The following is a 22,352-nucleotide window of genomic DNA, read 5'->3' as shown; positions in this document are numbered from 1 at the left end:
AGAAGAGAGTTGGTTTTCTTTTCCAGTTTCTATTTTTGCATTCCCGTTGCATCTTCTAACACTAACCCAGCTGCCAGAGCCACCAGTGCAACCCTCTAGTGAACGTGAACACACCATACATAGGCTCTGGCCATACGGATTTCTGAAGGGCAACACAGTAGCTCCAGGCATTTCAAAACACAGCTAGCACGTGCTTTGCCCGTGCTTCTCCCCACCTGGTACCTTTATGATAAGATTTAAACATTTCTATCCAATCGTTTTCTTGAATGCAAATTCAAAACACCACCAAAAAATCCCCATACTGTTCCTAGTTTCCTTCTGCAGCATTTCTCGTACACCTAACATACATTTTTTTTAAAGATTTTATTTATTTGAGAGAGAGAAAGAGAGAGAGCATGAGCAAGGGAAGGGGCAGAGGGACAAACATATTCCCCACTGAACGGGGAGCCCAATACAGGGCTGGATCTCAGGACCCTGAGATCATGACCCAAGCTGAATGCAAATGCTTAACCGACTGAGCCACCCAGGTGCCCCTAACATACATTTCTATAAATACATACTAGAACTTGTAACTCCTGAATGACACCTGAAAGTAAGGGTTTCCAGTTGGGATAGGCTGGGCTGGGTGTCCCAATCAAAGGGTAGAGAACCGTCAAGAAGCATAGCTTCTGCTTCCACCCCACTGCTCATAGACACAACCCGCCATCCATAAGGCTTTCTCCAAGACTGGACTACGTGCCTCAGCTGTACCCAGTGGTGCTGGAGAGTAGGCTTCATTCGTGCTCTGTGTAATTTCCCGACATCAGACTCCTAGTGCTGTTACCTCTTTTCCTCTGGGTCCACACATACAGTAATCCCTTTACGATCAAGGGTATGAATAAGGAAAAAGCAAAGAAAGTGCATTTCCTCCATCAAGCAAACTGCCCTGGTTGCAAATTACGATGTGGGAGTGCTGGACCCCAGGGTGAGCCAAGGGATTTTAAATGTTGTGGTGCTTGGGAAGCCCAGAATGTGTACAGGTGTTAGGAGCTGTTTGACTTACGTTAGCGCTCATGACAGATGGATGGTGGACTGTCAGGGGAGCTAAAGCTCTCCAAAAGGCAACATCAAAAGTTTCCCTTCTGGTCTCTTTGGTTAATGACTATAGCTATAAATTATTATTAAAAAAAATTGCATGCACTTATTATGTGCCAGACAAAAACCCCATATGTGCCCCTTACTGGGGTCTGCAGGCCATGCTGGTGATAAGGGCGGGCAGAGCGAGGATGGGTTAACATTGTAGTAATGAGGCAGGGTGCTTGGTGCTTGGTACCTGCGTCCTTCTCCAAGCTGGGCCCCCTCCATGTCAGCTGATCTAGGACATCACCACAGTCAGAAAGAGGAAGTTCTGACTCACTACAGGGTGGGGGCTCAGGGGTGCTATAGGCACGGCTCTTACTCAAGATTCATTTCCTCTTAGAGCCCTGTTAGTTGTAATTTCCAGTTTCAGTTTCTCTTTCCTAAAGTGAAGTGCAGGTAAACAAGGCAAGAAAGGCTTCCATATATAGGTCTCCTGAGCATCTCTCGGAGGCAGAGGAGGAAGATTTCTGAAGAGCACTGTAGCCTGAACTGCAGCCTTTCAGAACAGCCGAGAAGCACTCTGCAGTCATGAGGTATTCTCTCGCCCTGATTGTGTTGAAAAGGTCCACTCAATCTTGCTGTGGAATGCAAATCCCACACAGCCGTGCTCCGTAAACACAAGCGCCTGGTTGTTTTGCCTTACTGTCTGTCGGTAGCCTTGCCGTGATCTCTCTGTAGGTCGTGTATTTGTCTCACCGTTGCTGGCTTGCTTATTTCTGCGATCTTCAGACCCACACTGTCAAGCTTCCTCGGGGCATCTCTCACGAGGAAGCTGACAGCTGAGGGCCAGAGGAGGGAGGGAAGGAGGGATGGCAGAGGGAGAGATGTTTACCAGCAGGTGCTTCATTTAGAGATGGGTCTGGCGGTGGGGGGGGGGGGGGGTCCTGTAGACTGTCTCTCTCTTGTTTCTTATTTGAAAGGATGAAGCGAGGGGCTTTTAATAAGATTCTTATTTAACAAAGGATCTGTTTTTAGCAGATAGGGTTAAAATGTACTCCGGGTAGCAACCCCAGCTCATGCTTAGATTTTACTTTTATTTTTTTTTAAAGATTTTATTTATTTATTTGAGAGAGAGAGTGAGAGAGAGAAAGAGCACAAGAGGGGGGAGCGGGAGAGGGAGAAGCAGACTCCCTGCTGAGCAGGTAGCCCGATGCGGGACTCGATCCCGGGACTCCAGGATCATAACCTGAGCCGAAGGCAGTCGCTTAACCAACTGAGCCACCCAGGCGCCCTAGATTTTACTTTTAATGTGTTCATTCATCTCATATTTGCATTAGGGCTGGTAAAATGTATCCATTCATTCAACCGAAATATATTTTACCCCAAAATGCTACTGATTGGCTAGAGTCCTTCTCTCTGAAGTATGAATTGGAGGTGGGGTGCTTGGAGAAAATAGCCCCTACCTCTAAAATGCTCTTACACCCCAGAAACTTAAGATTGCCCTGCGAGGAAGCAGGGTAGGAAGGGAGCTTTCTGTCTTGTCCAGTGTGAGGGTGTGGCCAGACTAGATGACTCAGCCTCAGTCTGGGGAGCTCCAGCATGCAGGGATGCCAGTCCCAGCTCTCATTTCCTAGAGGACACATTGCCCTCCTTCTATAAGCTTCCTGATGTCTCTTCTTGAAGCGATATATTTTCTGCTACTCTGCATGTCTTCCTGATAAGAAAGAAAAAGATCTGATATCTCTCCAGATGTCTATTTCTAGAGTAACTCAGAATATTTAGAAACCTTGTTCCTATTGCTTATAACTTTAGCACGGTCTTCTCTTAGAATCTCTCCCTTAATAACACAGACCCACCAGTCTCTTTTTTAATTTTCTTTGATCCCTTGGCTATAGGCACTGTCACCAGGCATTGGCCCTGTGCTCTGAGACAGTGGTTTTCAAATCTGAGCATGCATAAGATCTATCTGGAAGGCTTGCTAAAGACAATTCCTGGGCTCAACCCCCCCCCCTTCAGATTCTGATTTGGTAGTCCTAAATTGAGGTCCAAGGATGTGCATTTCTAACAGGTTCCTCAGTGGTGCGAGTAATGCCCTAAGACACTGGCAGCAGCATTAGCTCTGAGCCTGGTACGCGGTGTCACTGGGGCTTTCATGAAGACAAGAAGCAAGGCAAGACATTGCTGTGTGTAAACAGTTGGAACTTCTAGAGCCATCAGAAGCATAGGTCTCAGAAGTCTGAGTCCAGGAAGCAAGCGCCTGGAACGCTGGTGGAAATAAAAGCCCATAATCACCAGTGAAATGGGGTACTTTTGAATGGCTGCTCAAAGGGATTTTACCTAAGTGTGTATAGTAAATGCCTCTATCTTGCAAATGCACAATTGACTATGTGCTTTATATGTTGGAGATAATTTCAACTGTATTCACTGTCTCTGCTTCTTTTATAAAATGAGAAAGTTGCGGGGCACCTGGGTGGCTCAGTCAGTTAAGCGTCCAACTCTTGATTTCGGCTCAGGTCATGATCTCAGGGTTGTGAGATCAAGCCCCATGTCGGGCTCCACACCCTACAGGGAGTCTGCTTGAGATTCGCTCTCTCCCTCTCCCTCTACCCCTCCCCCTGCTCTCACTATCCCTCTAAAATAAATCAATAAATCTTTAAAAAAATTAAATGAGAAAGTCGCTAAAAAGCTTATTGCTAAGCTTATGTAACCTTACCGAGAAGGAAAATAGATCAGGTTGGACATGAACTTTTCAAGGGGAGGCTGCTGTCATTACAATGCCAGATACCACGCCAGGCACTCTCCTGGGCTCACACACACACACACACACGTGCGCACGTGCATGTGCATGCACATACACACACCACCCATCCCATTCCCCATATTACGTCAAGAGGCTCAGACAACCTGGCTCCTCACGAAGACCTGTCCGGGACTTTGAATGGACAGAGGGTCCTACCCCAAGCAGAAACTCCTACCCATTTTCCTTCCTCTCTTCTGTTTATTCTACTTGGGGTTGTTAAGTCTCCATCTGATTCAAGTAACAGAAATGAACAGGAACTGATTTAGAGTTCCTGGAATGGCTCACAGGACCCACACATAGGACTAGAGCAACCCCGGGAGGGCCAGAACAGGACAACAGAGAGCGTGGGGGACCCAGACTCTGTCTGCTCCATGTACGTCCAGGTCACACTCTCTGAAGGGCATGGGTCAGATCATGGCCCCCGAGAGCCCTCCAGCATGCACGGTGCTCTCCCTAACTCCAGACACCTGGCTCCCCACCCCCCAACCAGCTCCATTTCCAGCTTCCACCTGAGTTTGGGTGCCCAGCCCTGATCTAATCATCAAATTGGGGGGCAGGTCTAAAAAGTGAAAGATAGGGAGCAGGAAGAAAATGGGGAATATAATCTTCCATTTGGACAAGCATTTCAAAGATGGTCTTTGCCACATAACATAACTTCCCACATATCTACTGCTTGTCTATGTCAGAATCCATAATATTTACAATATCAGCTCCTCATAAAAGGGCTAATTAATATATGTCATGAAAAAAATTTTTTTAAGTGAGAAAAAGCAACACTTCAGGGACTCCAATACATAGGCAATGCAGAGAAATGATTTTTGGGCAGTTAGTGATTTTTAACCTCATCTCTGAAGTTATTCAAGATAAGGTTTCTGTGTGGTGAGTTTCCCTTATTTGTAATTTATTTCATTTGATTTGATTTTTAAGAACCAACACTGAAGGGAATGGGAAATCTTCCCAGAAGAATTGCAAGAGTACCTTAAGGGAAAAAGAGCATTTCCCATGAGAAAAGATGCTAGCTGTCTTGTGAGCCTCCTCCTATAGTTTCACTTGCAACACCCTGTGTGAAAGCAAACCACAGGAGAGGAAAAATAAAATTTCAAAAGATAATTATAAGGGCACCTGGGTGGCTCAGTTGTTAAGCGTCTGCCTTCGGCTCGGGTCATGGTCCCAGGGTCCTGGGATTGAGCCCTGCATCGGGCTCCCTGCTCAGCAGAGAGCCTGCTTCTCCCTCTCCCACTCCCCCTGCTTCTGTTCCCTCTCTCACTGTGTCTCTCTCTGTCAAATAAATAAATAAAATCTTTAAAAAAAAAAAAAAGATAATTATAGCAACAAATGCAGAAGTTTTAATAGACCAACACAAATGAGAAATGTTAAGAACAGAAATCACCAGTCTAAGAAATAGCAGTGGGGTGGAGGGGAGAAAAAATTATTATATTTTATTCCAGAATAAAAGTTTAAAACATTGCTAACATACACGATGATAATAAAGTTAAATGGTAGAATAACACAAAAGCAGAGGAAATAAGTAAGCATTTAGAATTGTTGAAATATGATTTAAATCGTTAAAATGGAAAAGTTCAGATAAAAGGAGAACAGAGAATGCCAAATTAATGAAAAGACAAGACAAAACCAATCTGATTTTTTTTTAAAAAAAGTTTGGATAACCAAAGAAACTCAATTAAGGATATATGGAAAGCTCAACTAATAAGACAGGAAGTGTAAAGTAATAAGGGCAAAAAGGACAAATTAAGGAGAACTAAGAGACTAAAAATATAGGAGACAAAATGCAGTTGAATTTCAGAGGGATAATGAGATTAAAATCAAGCTGGCAAGACATGAACAGAATAGACAATTCTAAAGCTAAAATTTTCAAACTAGGAAAGCATTTGCTAGGTAAGATGAAGAACAGGAACACAAAGCAATCAAATGGCCTTTCTTCTTAAAAACTGCATCAAGTTGGGGTGCTTGGGTGGCTCAGTCGTTAAGCGTCTGCCTTCGGCTCAGGTCATGATCCCAGGGTCTTGGGATCGAGCCCTGCATCTGGCTCCCTGCTCAGAGGGAAGCCTGCTTCTCCCTCTCCCACTCACCCTGCTTGTGTTCCTGTTGTCGCTATCTCTCTCTCTGTCAAATAAATAAATAAAATCTTAAAAAAAAAAAAAAAACTGCATCAAGTCAGGGGCACCTGGGTGGCCCAGTCGGTTCAGCGTGTGACTGTGGCTCAGGCTCAGGTCATGATCTCAGGGTCCTGGGATCGAGCCCCACGTGGAGGGCCCCCCCTCCCATTCCTTGGGCTCCACACTCAGCAGGGAGTCTGCTTCTCCCTCTCTCTCTCCCTCTGCCCCTCCCCTGCTCATGCTCTCTCTGTCTCTTTCATAAAATCTTTAAAAACAAAAAGCTGCATGAAGTCAACCCTCCTTTGAAATCCGTTCCCCCAGATGTGTCTGCCCCTGCACAGGCCCTCAGGGCAGACAGCAGAGGGCCAGCCCGACCTGACACAAACCGCCCTATTCAGGGAACCCCAGCCCCACCCCAGCCCTCTCCCTAATGCTTCTGCGGCCCACAGTCACCACCCCTGCGTCCCGTGCACTTCATGCATACGCCAAAATATAGAAAGAAACGAAAAGGAAATAGTGTTCTTTTCTGGTTGGGGTGAACACCGTCGGGGAGGAGGAGGAGGAAGAGATTCATACTTGCCATGCTCCCCGCTTCTTGCCTGGGGAATCTGCGCTGTGTCTGAAAGCGTGCCTCTTTCTGTTTTGCCCTCCAGTGAGAGCACCAGGACCGCCTTGGAGAATTGCCTACGGCAACTGAAATGCCATTTCACCTGGAACTTGGTGGAGCCGGGAAAGTCCCTGGATGATTTCGAAGACAAGGTGTGTAACGCCACGGAGTTTCAGGACAACGAATTCAGAACCACGGTGTTCAACCTACTGGCCTACATAGAGCAGCAGCGCGGCCACAGCGAGGCGGCGCTGGAGCACCTGCGCCAGGCGGAGGAGCTGATCCAGCGGGAGCACCCGGATCAAGCGGAAACCCGAAGTCTGGCCACCTGGGGTAACTACGCCTGGGTCTACTATCACCTGGGCAGACACGCAGATGCTCAGATGTACGTCGACAAGGTGAGACGGGTCTGTGAGAAGTCTCGCAGCCCCTACAGAATGGAGAGTCCTGCGCTGGACTTCGAGGAGGGGTGGGCACGCTTACAGTGTGGAGGGAGGCACCACGAGAGGGCCAAGGTGTGCTTTGAGAAAGCTCTGGAAAAGGAGCCCAAGAACCCGGAGTTCGCCTCCGGACTGGCCATCGCGAGCTACCGTCTGGATACCTGGCTGCAGCCTCAGAATCCCATCGACCCTCTGCGGCGGGCCATTCAGCTGAATCCCAACAACCAGTATGCCAAAGTCCTCTTGGCTCTGAAACTTCAGAAGATGAACGAAGAAGGGGAAGGAGACAGGCTCGTGGAGGAGGCGCTGAAGGGAGCCCCGTGCTCAACAGATGTGCTCTGCGGGGCAGCAAAACTGTATCAGAGAAAAGGAGCGCTGGACAAAGCTATAGAGCTGCTGAGAAAGGCTCTAGAAGGCATGCCAAACAATGCCTCCCTGCACTGGCATATGGGCTGCCTCTGCAGGACAAAAGTCCTCGATATGCTCCAGGGCACAGGAAAGAATGAGACGTGCGGGAACAGGGAGAAGTTACAGGAAGCCATAGCACAAGCTGTGCATCATTTAAAGAGAGTGGATGAGGCCAATGCAGACTTCCCCTGTGTCTGCTCCTACCTGGCCTGCCTCTATGCGCAGGCAAGCCAGTATGACCACGCGGAGCATTACTTCCAAAAAGAGTTCAGCAAAGCGCTTTCTCCTGGGGCCAGACAGGTGCTCCATCTGCGCTATGGCAACTTCCAGCTGTATCAGATGAAGAGTGAAGACAAGGCCATCCATCATTTCATACAGGGTGTGAAAATCAACCTGGAATCAAAGGAGAAAGAAAAAATGAAAAATAAGCTGCAAAAAATTGCCTGTATCAGGCTTTCTAAAAATGAAGCCGATTCCATAGCTTTGCACCTCTTGGCGTTTCTTCAGGAGCTGAGTGGAGACATGCGGCCAGCAGAGGAAAACCCTGAGAGGCGTTTGGACTCTGGAAGCTTCCTCTGTTCAGCATCTTTTGCCGAGGAATGAGGAATCAGGATATGGTGTGAATGGGACGATGGAGGGAAGGGAGCAGAAACCCCTCCACCAAGTGGGTATTCACGATATTGGGCAACTGGTACAACTGGGTTTTTTTTTCTCTAAGCCTTAAGAATCCAGGACTCTAGCTTACACCCTGATGCCCACCACCATGCACCATGGCATAGACATGGACTGGGCCACTGGCCATGGGTCTGGACCAGGTTTGTGGAGGAATCTGCTGGGCCGAGTGTTAAAACATGAGTTGCTCATGGAATTCTGAGACAGGGACTAGACTGGAGCCGAGAGGGTCCCAGGGCTTGGTTAGGGGGCTACTTCCCAATTGACCTCTTGGGAGCAGTTTGCATTGTGACATTCCCTTAGTCATCCTCCGTGCGGTGATGCCTTGGGTTTGTCTCTAGGTTTATATAAAGCAGCTGGATCCCTCACATCTGTAACAGTGTGGTCCGTTTTGCAATGTTTTTCCACCCTTGGAGTCATTTTAGATCTTACACAGTTTGGCCCTGCATAGACGCTAATGTGCTGTGTCCATTCAAAGGCCAGGGGACCAAAGCCTCCATAGGACTGGGTATCTCCTCTCCCTCACTTCCGCTTCCTCCCCAGACAGTCCTCAATCTAGACTGTCCTATACAACCTGAGTTCAGTTGTCCCATTGACTGAGGTGGGAACATAGTTTGAAAAAAAGAGAACAGAGAACAGGTTGAGTTTAGAAGGAACACATCCAAGACAAGCAATGGGGTCAGGCCATCAGGGTCCAAGAGTTTCAGGAGGCACATGGGGAGATTTCGCCTCCATTCTGCCCTCCCTGTATTACAGCGTATGAAGAATAAAAAGGGGGATTCTGTAGAATACGCTAGAAAGCAAAATAATTCATTTCTTTAAAATGTCTGGAAAAATAAATGTCACGCCAGTAGGGACAGGCATTGAGTAGACAAAAGAGAAAGAGAGAAGAATGTTGTCATTGTAGACTGTAATCATATGGAGAAAAATCTCATTTTCTTGGCCACTGTTAGGAAAATTTCCTGTACAATGAAGACCTGCTTTGTTCAGAAATGCTTGGATGAGCCCAGGCCCAAGGTAATAGAAAAACAGGAGAACAGAAGGCTCATTTGGAGACCAAGGACCTAGCGAAAGGTCTTGTGAAATGACATCAATAACAGCGAGTTTTTTTCCCCAATTAAACATGTTGTATGTTAGGTGAAATAAAATTTCTCACCCTGAAAATCCTCAAGGGAACCATAAAATTCATGGTTTGCTTGGGATGATTGGGGTTTTCTAGGTAAATACTGAATGGCCCATATCAGGATTAATGCGAACAGACTCAGGTGACCCAGCACCAGCATGAAACAGACCCTCAGTCATCCTCTGGGTTGCAAAATATTTGCCTGTTAGGATTAATTTAAATTTAAATAGTGGTTATCAGGGGCTGGGGGTTGGGGAAGTGTGAGAGATGTTGTTTGAAGGTAACTAGTAAATAAGTCCTGGAGATCTAAGGTATAGTATAGTATCTTGAATATAGACAACAATATTGTATTGTAATCATCAAACTTGCTAAAAGGCTAGATCTTGATTATTCACACCACAGAAAAGAAATGATAATTATATGACATGATAAAGGTGATAACTATCACTACAGTAACTTTTGCTACAATCATATTACAATATATAAATGTATCAAATCAACCTTAAATTTGTACAGTATTATATGTGAAATGTATTTCAATAACTTTAAGTATATATTAACATTTTTATTAAGCAATGAAAACATTATATAAACTTCAAGATTTTTTTTAAGTTAAAAATTCCAGCTACTATAATGGCTTTCACGTTATTTTCTGTATTAAAAATTGTGTTGTGTGCACTTGAGATCAGCAGTATGCATAGTATGGATTCCTGAAAAAACCATAGATTTAATAAATAAATAACTTAGAGGTGATGGAACACAAAGGAGTGTCCTGGGTTTTTTTTTTTTGAAATTTTGCTGCACCATAAGTCTTCTAGACCCAGCTACTGATTAATGAAATGTTTTATTGGTAGCAAACTGGCTCCATATAACCCAGACTGGTCTAACATTATAACCACTGAGTGGAACAGACTTTTTTTTTTCTCTAAGCCTTAAGAATCCAGGACTCTAGCTTACACCCTGACGCCCACCACCATGCACCACCATGCACACAAACCCCCCGCCCCCACACTCGGAAGTGGGTGGACTGTTTCTCCTCTCTGTTACATCTTGTTAACACCATGTGTTTCCATCTGCATTCTATCTCCTCTTCTGACCTCCATTATGAGAATGAAGAAGTGTCGCCCATTCTGTTATATGCCCCACTCTGCAGGTGATCCAAACACATGTTGGAGAGTTTTTTCCTATTAATTAAAGAATAGAAAGAGACAAACAGCCCCGAAGTCTCTCTTGTTTTCTGAGAAGTCTCGATGGAAAATAAGATTTACACCAGCTGAAAAGGTAAACTCATTCCATCAGACTGAATTGGACTAGCGTACATCTTAGGGAAAGGTTTAGCTTCCTTTTTACTGGATCTGGTGCCTGGGGAGGAAAACCAGGGGTGTTCTAAATGGAAGGTAGAGAGGCAGGAACACTGACCTTGCGAGAGGACCACTAGCCCCTACAGAGTGCTGAAGAAGGCCCACCAGGTGTACACAATCTTGCCCATGCAGCAAAACCCTTGCTAGAACAGGTTCCTGAAAGGAAAAAGGTGGAAAGAATAGGGAGGAGACAGATGACATAGTACACTCAATTTCTATTTGAGGACGTAAAGCCCTTGGAAATGATTAGAAAACAATAAACAAAACTATGTTTATAGCTCATGTTTCCTGAAATCTCACTATCCGGGGACAATGAATGGAGCCACGTTACCTGGGCTGACTCATCATTCCCTGGCTCTTAGCGTCATTTCTCAGTGCATGACATTTGACTCCCCTCAGATACCCACCCAGGAAAATAACAAGCCCCTGGTAGGCATGTCCTGGGTGTTGATGAACAAGTCCGTCAGGATGACCCGATCGCATCTGTTACGTGTCTCCTCAGGCACCCATATGCGCTAATGTCCTCTGCCCACAAAACTGCTTCAATATGTCTCATCATTCTCTACATCTGATTGCCACCTTGAGAGTCCTGATACCCTGGCAAAGATGTTCTTAAATACGTTAGTGACCATGAAGGAGTAAGGAGAATTTCTCTCATCTGGCTGGGTGTCAAGTAGTACTGAGTACCAGCCTCAGAGTCCTCCATGAAAGATTCATCAGCTTCTGCCCGTAGCCCCTTTTACCACAGAGCTTAGACACAGTCCCCAGGGGCAGCAGACCTCGAGTGATGGTCCATGTTTATCTTTCTTCCTACTTCCTGTCAACTGACTTTCACAATCTGCACCCAGTGCAACATGTGCACAATCAACCTCGGATGCCAACCTGGGAAATGTGGGTTCCCCAGAGACATGTGTTCCTGTCTCCCCACCCTTCCTCCACCATCTCCCCCAGCACCTAGTTTTGGGAAGGGAGTCATTTGGTTTGACTAATAAGTAAGAAACTTTCCTTCTGGTTTAAAATACAACTGCTTCTTGCTGGTGATCTGTACCTTCCTGGGAGGCTGCAATAGGGAAACCAACTAAAACTCTTCGTATAACACGGCGCAGGGACTCACAAACAGTTCGGAAGCTCCTCAAATGGTTAAACATAGTGTTACTGTATGGCCCGGCGATGCCACTCCTAGGTATATACCCAAGAGAAAGGAAAACATGTTCCTATCAACTTATATGTGAACGTTCATAGCAGCTTTATTTATAATAGGCAAAAAGTAGACTCACTAAGGGGCACCTGAGTGGCTCAGTTGGTTAAGTATCTGACTTCCACTCAGGTGGTGATCTCAGGGTCCTGGGATTGAGCCCCACACCAGGCTCGAGTCTGCTTCTCCCTCTCTCTCTGCCCCTCCCCCTGCTTGTGCTCTCTCTCACTCTCTCTCTCTCAAATAAAAAAATAAAATATTAAAAAAAAGAAAAAAAGTAGATTCTTCAACTGATGAATTGACCTATTAAATAAGGGATAGTCACACAGTGGAATATTACTCAGCAGTATAAATAAGTGTAGTACTTATTATATTTATTCCAAAGAAATGTAGCACTGATACACACTACAATATAGATAAACCTTGAAAACATTATGCTAAATGATAGGAGCCAATCACAAAAGGTCTATTAATATGAAATGCTCAGAAAAGGCAAATCTATAGAGATAGACAGTAGATAGTGGTTGCCTAGGGCTGGGATGAGTGGCAGGATCATAGGTGACAACAAAGGGGCATGGAATTTTCTTTTGGGAGTAATGAGAATCTTCTAAAATTAACTGTGGTGATGGTTGCCCAGCTCTGTGAAATGCTGAAAGCTATTGAATTGGACCCTTTAAGTGTGTAAACTGCACGGTATATAGATTACATGTCGATGTAACTATTAAAAAACTCATAATAGCCAAAAAGTAGATTAATCAACTGATGAATTGACTCTTGTTCCAAATGAATATAAAGAAAGCCAGCTCTTCTGTTGCCTTCTATTTTTAACCTCTAGGTTTGTTTTCATTGTATTGTACCCTTCTTATTACTAGCATTTAAAATATTGTTACTGCTTTTGTACTCAACAGATAGGTTGGAGACCTCCCGTATCCTATTGTCTGAGTAGAGTATGGGTATGAAAATCAGGTCCTATATCATTTTATCTTTAAACACTGGTACCGAACAACCATTCATGGGCAAACTGGCTCCAAAGAAGAGTCCAAATGCAGAAGGAAATTTGACTCCATGTAGAAATCTAAATCTACATGCTCACAGGTTTAAGAGGACTGTGAATTTCTTAATTTGCAGAATGTTATTTGACCACCATATGCAATTGTTGCAAATACTCTACTGATTCATGAGTGCTTCTTGAGCCAGGAATTAGAATAAGAAGAGAAGCATGAAGAGGGGCGACTTGTACTAGTGTACTGGAAAATAATTCTTCATTTGGGCTGAAAGGAAGGCTTTGACCAAGTGGATAAATTTGCCTTTTTCCCTAATCTAACCACTTCTGTTGCTCAGCTCCTCCCTGCAATCCAAACCTGTGTGTGTCTCTCAAATCAGCACCCTCCCAACACGAGACATTTGCACAATACAACTTCCTTCCTCTTTGAGCAAAGAAGGTAAGACATTGAGACACATTTCCCCTGGGCTGGATGTTTAGGTTGTGCAAGTCCTGCTCTGCTATAGGGTTAAGCACCAGATTCTGAGCAGTGGAGACACCACGTCTTCTTTTAAAAATTTACATTTTTGTGTGTGTCTATGAAATGCGGGACCCTCTAAAGCACAGGGCCAAAGCCAGGGGCCCCTCTTACCTCGGGCTAAGGGTAGTATTTATACCACTTATAGTACCACAAGTATTTGTACCATTTATAAAGGTATGTCACTTTGTGACGACCAGGATAACAAACTGTGAAGTAAGAGAACCAATCAGAATTACAGACTTTTCCAAGTTGCAGGTTCCTCTCACTAGATACAACAATCATCTCGGGACTCAAAATAGCTCATGATACTCCTGTTGTTGGGAAAACTATATGTCAGTTTTGTTTTTAAAGATTTTTATTTATTTATTTGAGAGAGAGAGTGAGAGAGAGAGAGAGCACAAGAGGGAGGAGCGGGAGAGGGAGTAGCAGACTCCCCGCCGAGCAGGGAGCCCGATGCGGGACTCGATCCCGGGACTCCAGGATCATGACCTGAGCCGAAGGCAGTCGCTTAACCAACTGAGCCACCCAGGCGCCCCATATGTCAGTTTTGTTACACAAGAGTCTCTGCTTTCTGTAGCTTCAAGAATGGAAGGAGCCTTTCGCCTAGCTACCTGACCACTCTTTCATCAAATCAACCATGAAAACTATACTCCCTAGGTTTTTATGATTATATACATCATGGCTAGAAGTTTTATAAAAATTAAAAAAAAAAATCTCAGGATACTATCAGTCCTTCAGAGCTTGAAGCATAAATACATGAATTTATGAGATAGCCATTAAACAATATTACATGGGTTACTATTCCCATTTTACAGCTGGGAAAACTAAAGGATGGCCTTAGGCCTCACAGATCTAAACTGCACTCCGGTGCTTGGCGTCCTGTATTCGGTGTGGGGCAAAAAAAGGAAATTCAGACTCAGTGATTTGACTCATGGATCATCCCACAGCTAGTAAACTGACCACGCAAAATTCATCCAGGTCTCCTGTTGCAAATTGTCCCCCACAAGTAAATTTACTGCAAGAAACTACTTTTTACAAAATATTTCTGGATAGTCTTTCACATTGTGTGGTCCCAGAAACCCCTGTATCAGAATCTCCTGCAGGCTGTATTAAAAATGCAGTTTCCAGGAGTTCCCAGGAGTCGGGTCCAAGATGGCAATGTAGGAAGACCCTGAACTCCCTTCCTCCACCAGAACACAAATTACACCTATTGATAGAACAATTTCCCCTGAAGTACTGAGGGCTAATTGAAGAGCTACTGAATAACCAAAGGCAGGGAGAATGGCAAGAGAACAGCAAGAGACACTGCAGGGGAGGGCACCCATGCTGTCAATGGCAGTGGGGAGGGAGATACTGAGGGATGGAGAATGGAGAATGCATCCCTCTGTCCTGGGACACAGAAAAAAGGATGCGGTTTAAAAGAGCAACTAACATATGAAAGAGACAAGGGGAGAACTCGACCCAGGAGCAAAGAAGCTGTGGGAACCCTCTCTGGGGCAGAGGGACTGTTACATTCCCACTCTACCTTGAAGCCTAGATCGGAGCAGAGACTGGACACCATCATAGGCAGGTCCAGCTGTCACGGAGTTTGCAACCTCAACAAGCCCTGGGTCCACAAGCCCATGCCAGCCCTGGTCTCACTGAGACACAGAAAAAAAGCCAGAGTTTTAAAAGCCAAAGAACTGTCCCCCTCCACCTTAAAAGCCCAGATTGGAACAGGGTCTGGATGCCGTAAGTGGTGGGTCCAGGATCCACAGAGAGCTTTTAACTCAGCAAGCCCAGTGTCCACAAGCCCACAATAACCTCTGTGGTGCTGGGAGACAGAAAATAAGCCATGGGTATTTTTTCTTTTTTTGTTTTGTTTTGGTTTTAATTACAACCTTTTTCTTAATTTTTATTTTATCTTACTTTTTAATTTTTAAAAATTTGTCTTGTTTTGGTTTTTGTGTTTTTTTTAAAGATTTTATTTATTTGACAGAGAGAGACACAGTGAGAGAGGGAACACAAGCAGTGGGAGTGGGAGAGGGAGAAGCAGGCTTCCCGCGGAGCACGGAGCCCGATGCGGGGCTCGATCCCAGGACCCTGGGACCATGACCTGAGCAGAAGGCAGATGCTTAACGACTGAGCCACCCAGGCGCCCCTGTCTTGTCTTGTTTTAATTTGTGTTCTTTTTGGTTTTGTTTTATTCTCCTCATTCATTTTTTTCTTTTCTGCTTTTTTCTCCTTTTCTTCTTTTCTTTTTCTATCATTATTAGTAGTAGTAGTATCATTATTTTCTTCTCTCTGTAGAAAACCACTGTTTATTTTTTTCCTTCCAAGATTTTATTTAAATTCAATGTTAAATTCATTGACATACAGTGTAGTATTGGCTTCAGGAGTGGAATTTAGTGATTCATCACTTACATACAACACCCAGTGCTCATCCCAACATGTGCCCTACTTAATGCCCAACACCCTTTTAGCGCATTCCTCCATCCCCCTCCCCTCCGGCAACCCTGTTTGTTCTCCATAGTTAGGAGTCTCTTATGGTTTGCCTCCCTCTCTGTGTTTATCTTATTTTATTTTTCTTTCCCTTCCCCTATATTCATCTTAAATTCCACATATGAGTGAAATCATACGGTATTTGCCTTTCTCTGACTGACATTTCTAAAAAGGCACTGTTTAAAACAATGACTAACATATACAGCCACAGCTCCAGCCAGCCAGCAAAAGACACCAAGAACACAATCTACAGAGGGGACACCATTCACAGGACCACTCCTTCAAGTTAGGAGAAGTAGCCATTCCACCTAATCCACAGTAATAAACACAGAAGGTCAAGCAAAATGGGGAGACTGAGGGATATGCTCCAAAAAGGAAAAAAAAAAAGAAGAAGAACAAGAAAATAATCTCAGAAAAAGAACTACGTGAAACAGGGATAAGAAACACAACTGATAAAGAATTTTTTTTAATTCTTTTAAGTAGTTCCAACATGGGGGCTTGAACTCATGACCCTGATATTGAGGGTCACATGCTCTACTGACTGAGCCAGCTAGTATCCCACCTGATAAAGAATTTAAAGTAATTATTGTGTAGACGCTCACTGAGCTGGAGAAAAGAGTGGAAGAACTCAGTGAGATCTTCAATAAAAAGATAGAAAATATTAAAAAGAACCAGTCAGAGCTGAAGAATACAAGAACTGAAATATAAAACACACCAGAGAGAATCAGCAGTAGATGAGAGTGTATGCAGAAGAGTGTATCAGCCATCTGGAACACAGAGTAATGGAGAACACACAAGCTGCACAGCAAAACAAATTTTAAAAAATGAGGATAAATGAAGAGATCTCTTGGACAATATCAAGTAAACAAATTTTCACATTATAGCAGTCCCAGAAGAATTGAGAGAGAAAGGTGTGAAAACTTACTTGAAGAAATAATAACAGAAAACTTCCCTAACCTAGAGAAGGAAATAGACATCCAAGTCCAAGAAGCACAGAGAGTTCCAAACAAGATGAACCCAAGAAGGTCCACACCACCTTATATAATAATTAAAACGTCAAAAGTTAAAGATAAAAAGAGAATCTTAAAAGCAGCTGGACAGAAACAAAAAGTTACCTACAAGGGATAACCTATAAGGCTATCAGCTGATTTTCCAGCAGAAGTTTTGCAGGCCAGAAAGGAGTGGCATGATATATTCGAAGTGCTGAAAGGAAAAACCTACAACCAAGAATACTCTACCCGGCAAGGTTATCATACAGATTTGAAAGTGAGATAAAGAGTGTCCCAGACAAAAAGATAAAGGAGTTTATCACCACTAAACCAGCATAACAGGAAATGTTAAAGAGACTTCTTTGAGTGGAAAAGAAATGGCCATGATTAGACATAAGAAAAGTATGATTAAAAGATGTAAAACATGACAACATATACATAAAATGTAGAAAAGGGAAGAAAAGGTGATAAAGAAAAAGAAAAAAAGTGGTTTTTTCTTTTTTCTTTTGTTTTTTGTGTTTTTTTTAGAATGTGTTTGAGCTTAAATGACCATCAAATTAATATAGACTGCTATTTACTTAGGATGGGTTGTATATGAACTTCATGGTAACCACAAACCCAAAAACTGTGATAGATACACAAAAAATAAAGGAAAGACAGCCAAACATAACACTATAGAAACTCATCATCCACAAAGAAAGAGCAAGAGAAGAAGGAATAAAGAAAATCTACAAAACACCCAGAAAACAAATTTTAAAATGGCAATAAGTACAGACCTGTCAATAATTACTTAAATGTAAATAGCTTAGGGGCACCTGGCTGGCTCAGTCAGTACAGCATGTGATTCTTAACCTCAGGGTCATCAGTTTAAGCCCTATGTTGGGTGTAGAAATTACTTAAAAGTAAATGCGCCAATCAAAAGACATAGGATGGTAGAATAGATAAAAAACAAGATTCACCTATGCTACCTATAAGAGACTCACCTCAGACCTAAAAACACATACAGACTGAAAAGGAAGGGATGGAAAAACATTCACCATGAAAATGGAAGGAGGAAAAAGCCAAGGTAGCAATACTTACATCAGACAAAACAAACTTTAAAATAAAGACTAAAAAAAAAAAAAACCCAAAGAAACAAGCAACAACAACAAAAAAAACACAGATTGTAACAAGACAAAGAAGGGCATTACATAATGATAAAAGGATCAATTCAACAGAAGGATATAACAATTGTAAACATCTACACACCCAACACTGGAGCACCTAAATACATAAAACAAATATGAATGGACATAAAGAGAAATTGATGGTGATACACCCACTTACATCAAAGTATAGATCATCCAGACAGAAAATCAATAAGGAAACAACGTCTTTGAATGACACATTGGATCACATGGGCATAACAGGTATATACAGAACATTCCATCCAAAAACAACAGAACACACATTCTTTTCAAGTGTTCACGGAACATTCTCCAGAATAAATCACATATAAGGCCATTAAACAAGCCTCAATCAATTTTTTTTAAAAGATTTTTATTTATTTGAGACAGAGAGAATGAGAGAGAGAGAGCACATGAGAGGGGGGAGGGTCAGAGGGAGAAGCAGGCTCCTTGCCGAGCAGGGAGCCCGATGCGGGACTCGATCCAGGGACTCCAGGATCATGACCTGAGCCGAAGGCAGTCGCTTAACCAACTGATTCACCCAGGCGCCCAAGCCTCAATCAATTTAAGAAGACTGAAATCATACCACGCATCTTTTCCAACCACAGTGGTATGAGACTAGAAATCAATCACAAGAAAAAAACTGGAAAAACCACAAACACATGGAGACTAAACAATATGACACTAAACAACGAATGGGTCAACAAAGAAATCAAAGAAGAAATTAAAAAAGTAGATGGAGACAAATGAAAATGAAAACACAATGGTCCAAAATCTTTGGGGGACAGTAAAAGTGGTTCTAAGAGGGAAGTATATAGAGATACAGGCCTACCTCAAGAAACAAGAAAAAACTCAAAGAATCTAACCTTACACCTAAAGGAACTAGAAAAAGAAGAAAGGCCAAAGTGAGTAGAAGAAAGGAAATAATAAAAATCAGAGCAGAAATCAGTGACACAAAGACTAAAACAACAATAGAGAAAATCAATAAAATGAAGAGCTGGTTCTTTGAGAAGGTAACAAAATTGACAAACCGTCAGCCAGACCTATCAAGAAAAAAAAGAGAAAGGACCCAAATAAATAAAATCAGAAATGAGAGAGAAGTGACGACTGACACCACAGAAATACAAAGGAATATAAGAGAAGACTATGAAAAATTATATGCTAACAAACTGGACAACCGAGAAGAAATGGATAAATTCCTAGAAACATACAATCTTCCAAAACTGAACCAGAAAGAAATAGAAAATCTGAACAGATCAATTACAAGTAACAAAATTGAATTGGTAATCAGAAACTACCAAAAAATAAAAGTCTAGGACCAGATGGACTCACAGGGGAATTCTACCAGACATTTAATGAAGAGTTAATACTTATTCCCCTTAAGCTATTCCCAAAAATAGAAGAGGAAGCAATGCTTCCAAATATATTCTATGAGGCCAGCATTACCCTGACACCACAACCAAAGACACCACAAAAACAGAAAACTATAGGCCAATATCCCTTATGAACATAGAAGCAAGAATCCTCAACAAAATATTAGCAAACTGCCTACAACAATACATTAAAAAGATCACTCACCATGATCTGGTGGAAGTTATTCCAGGGATGCAGGGATGGCTCAGTACTCAGAAATCAATTAACACCATACACCACATCAATACAATGAAGGATAGAAATCCTCTGACCATCTCAACTGATGCAGAAAAAGCATTTGCAAGATTCAACATCCATGCATGATAAAAACTCTCAATAAAGTGTGTTTAGAAGGAATATACCTTAACATAGTAAAGGTCATATATGAAAAACCCACAGCTTGCTTACATCATACTTAATGGTGAAGAACTGAGAGCTTTTCCTCTAAGGTCAGGAACAAGACAAGGATGTCCACTCTCACCACTTTTACTCAACATGATACTGAAAGTCCTAGCCACAGCAATCAGACAAGTAAAAGAAATAAGAAGCATCCATGTTGGTAAGAAGAAGTTAAACTGTCACTATTTGCAGATGACATGATACTATATGTAGGAAATCCTAAAGACTCCACCAAAAAACTACTAGAAGTAATAAACAAATTCAGTAAAGTGGCAAGATACAAAATTAATATAGAAATGGGTGACATCTCTATACACAAAGAATAAAGTAGCAGAAAGGGAAATAAAAAAAAAAATCTATAATTGCACCAAAAAGAATAAAATACCTAGGAATAAACTTAACCAAAGAGGTGAAAGTCCTGTACTCTGAAAACTACAAAACACTAGTGAAAGAAATTGAAGATGACACAAATGGAAAGACATTATATGCTCATGGATTGGAAGAATTAACATTGTCAAAATGTCCACATTACCCAAAGCAATCTACAGATTCGATGCAATCCCTATCAAAATACCAACAGCATTTTTCTTTTTTTTTTTTTTTTGAAGATTTTATTTATTTATTTATTTTGGGGGGGGCAGGAGGGAGGGAGATAGAACACGAACAGGGGAGGGGTAGAGGGAGAAGCAGACTCCCCGCTAAACAGGGAGCCTGACACCAGGCTCTATCCCAGGCCCCTAGGATCATGACCTGAGCCGAAGGCAGACACCACCCAGGCGTCCCTCCACAACAGCATGTTTCACAAAACTAAAACAAATATTACTAAAATTTGTGTGGAACCACAAAAGGCCCCAAAGACCCAAAACAATCCTGAGAAAGAACAAAGCTGGAGGTACCACAATACCAGATTTTAAGATCTACTATAAATCTATAGTAATCCAAAGAGTATGGTACTGGCACAAAAATAGACACATAGAACAATGGAACAGAATAGAGATCCCAGAAATAAATCCACAATTATATGGTCAATTAATCTATAACAAAAGAGGCAAGAATATACAATGGGGAAAAGACAGTTTCTTCAACAAATGGTGCTGGGAAAAGTGGATAGCTACTTACAAAAGAATAAGCTGGACCACCTACTTACACTATATACAAAAATAAACTCAAAATGGGTTAAAGACTTAAATGTGAGACCTGAAACCATAAAAATCCTAGAAGAGAGCAAAGGCAGTAATTTCTCTGACATGGGCCATAGAAACATTTTCTTGATATGTCTCCTAATGCAAGGGAAAGAAAAGCAAAAATAAACCATTGGGACTACATCAAAATTAAAGAGCTTCTGCACAGCAAAGGAAACCATCAACAAAATAGAAAGACAATCTACCGAATGAAGGAAGATATTTGCAAATGATGGGTTCATATCCAAACTATATAAAGAACTTATACAACTCAATACCAAAAACCACACAATCCAATTAATAAATGGGCAGAAGACCTGAATGGGCATTTTTCCAAAGAAGACATACAGATCAACATCACTAATCGGGGAAATGCAAATCAAAACCACAATGAGATATTACCTTATACCAGTCAGAATGGCTAAAATCAAAATGACAAGAAATAACACATCCTTGGCAAGGATGTGGGGGAAAAAAGGAACTCTTGTGCACCATTGGTGGGAATGTAAATTGGTGCAGTCACTGTGGAAAACAGTATGGAGTTTCCTCAAAGAAATAAAATTAGAAACAGTATGTGATCCAATAATTCCACTACTGGATATTTACCCAAAGAAAATGAAAACACTAATTTCAAAAGATATCTGCATCCTTATGTTTATTGCAGCATTATTTACAATAGCCAAGATATGGAAGCAACCTAAGTGTCTATAATTAGATGAATGGATAAGGAAGGTGTGTGCGTGTGCACGCACGCACACACACACACACACACACAGAGGAATATTACATAGCCCCAAAAAAGGATGAGATCATGCCACTTGAGACAACATGGATGGACCTAGAAGGTATTATGCTAAGTGAAATAATCAGACTCAGACAAATAGCATAGGATTTCATTTGTAAGTGGAAACTTAAAAAAAAGAATAAACAAACAAAAAGCAGAATCAGAACTGTAAATACAGAGAACAAACTGACGGTTGCCAGAGAGAAGGGAGGTGGGAGGTTGGGCCAAACAGGTGAAGGGGAGAGGGAGACACAGCCTCCAGTTGTGCAATGAGTAAGTCAGGGGAATAAAAAGCAGAGCGTGAGGAATAGTCAGTGATACTGTCATAGTGATGTAACGGGACGGACGGCAGCCACACTTGTGGGGAGCGTAGCGTAATGTATGCGATTGTCAAATCACTGAGTTGTACATCTGAAACTGATGCAATATTGTGTGTCAGCTACACTAAAATAAAAGTTTTGGGGGCACCCAGGTGGCTCAGTTGGCTGAGTGGCCAACTCTTGACTTTGGCTCAGGTCACGATCTCAGGGTCATGAGATAGAGCCCCGTGTTGGGCTCCGCACCGGGCGTGGAGTCTGCTTGGTATTCTCTCTCTCCCTCTCTCTCTGCCCCTCTCACCCAGCGCTCAATCTCA

The 22,352-nt window shown here is 42.7% G+C and overlaps 1 protein-coding gene across 1 annotated transcript; it reads left to right on the top strand.

Annotated features, from left to right (window-relative positions):
* Window positions 1–1,458: 1,458 nt before the first annotated feature.
* On the top strand, window positions 1,459–9,990 carry LOC118012955 (interferon-induced protein with tetratricopeptide repeats 2-like). The gene is made up of 2 exons (XM_035008550.1): window positions 1,459–1,652; window positions 6,630–9,990. Exons 1-2 carry the CDS (start codon window positions 1,648–1,650, stop codon window positions 8,032–8,034), a joined length of 1,410 nt encoding a protein of 469 aa, XP_034864441.1. The 5' UTR covers window positions 1,459–1,647; the 3' UTR covers window positions 8,035–9,990.
* Window positions 9,991–22,352: the final 12,362 nt, after the last annotated feature.

This window comes from Mirounga leonina, unplaced genomic scaffold (genome assembly GCF_011800145.1).
Source record: "Mirounga leonina isolate KUSES-001 unplaced genomic scaffold, KU_Mleo_1.0 Mir_152, whole genome shotgun sequence".
NCBI lineage: Eukaryota > Metazoa > Chordata > Mammalia > Carnivora > Phocidae > Mirounga > Mirounga leonina.
This window is presented reverse-complemented; position numbering and strand designations above follow the sequence as displayed.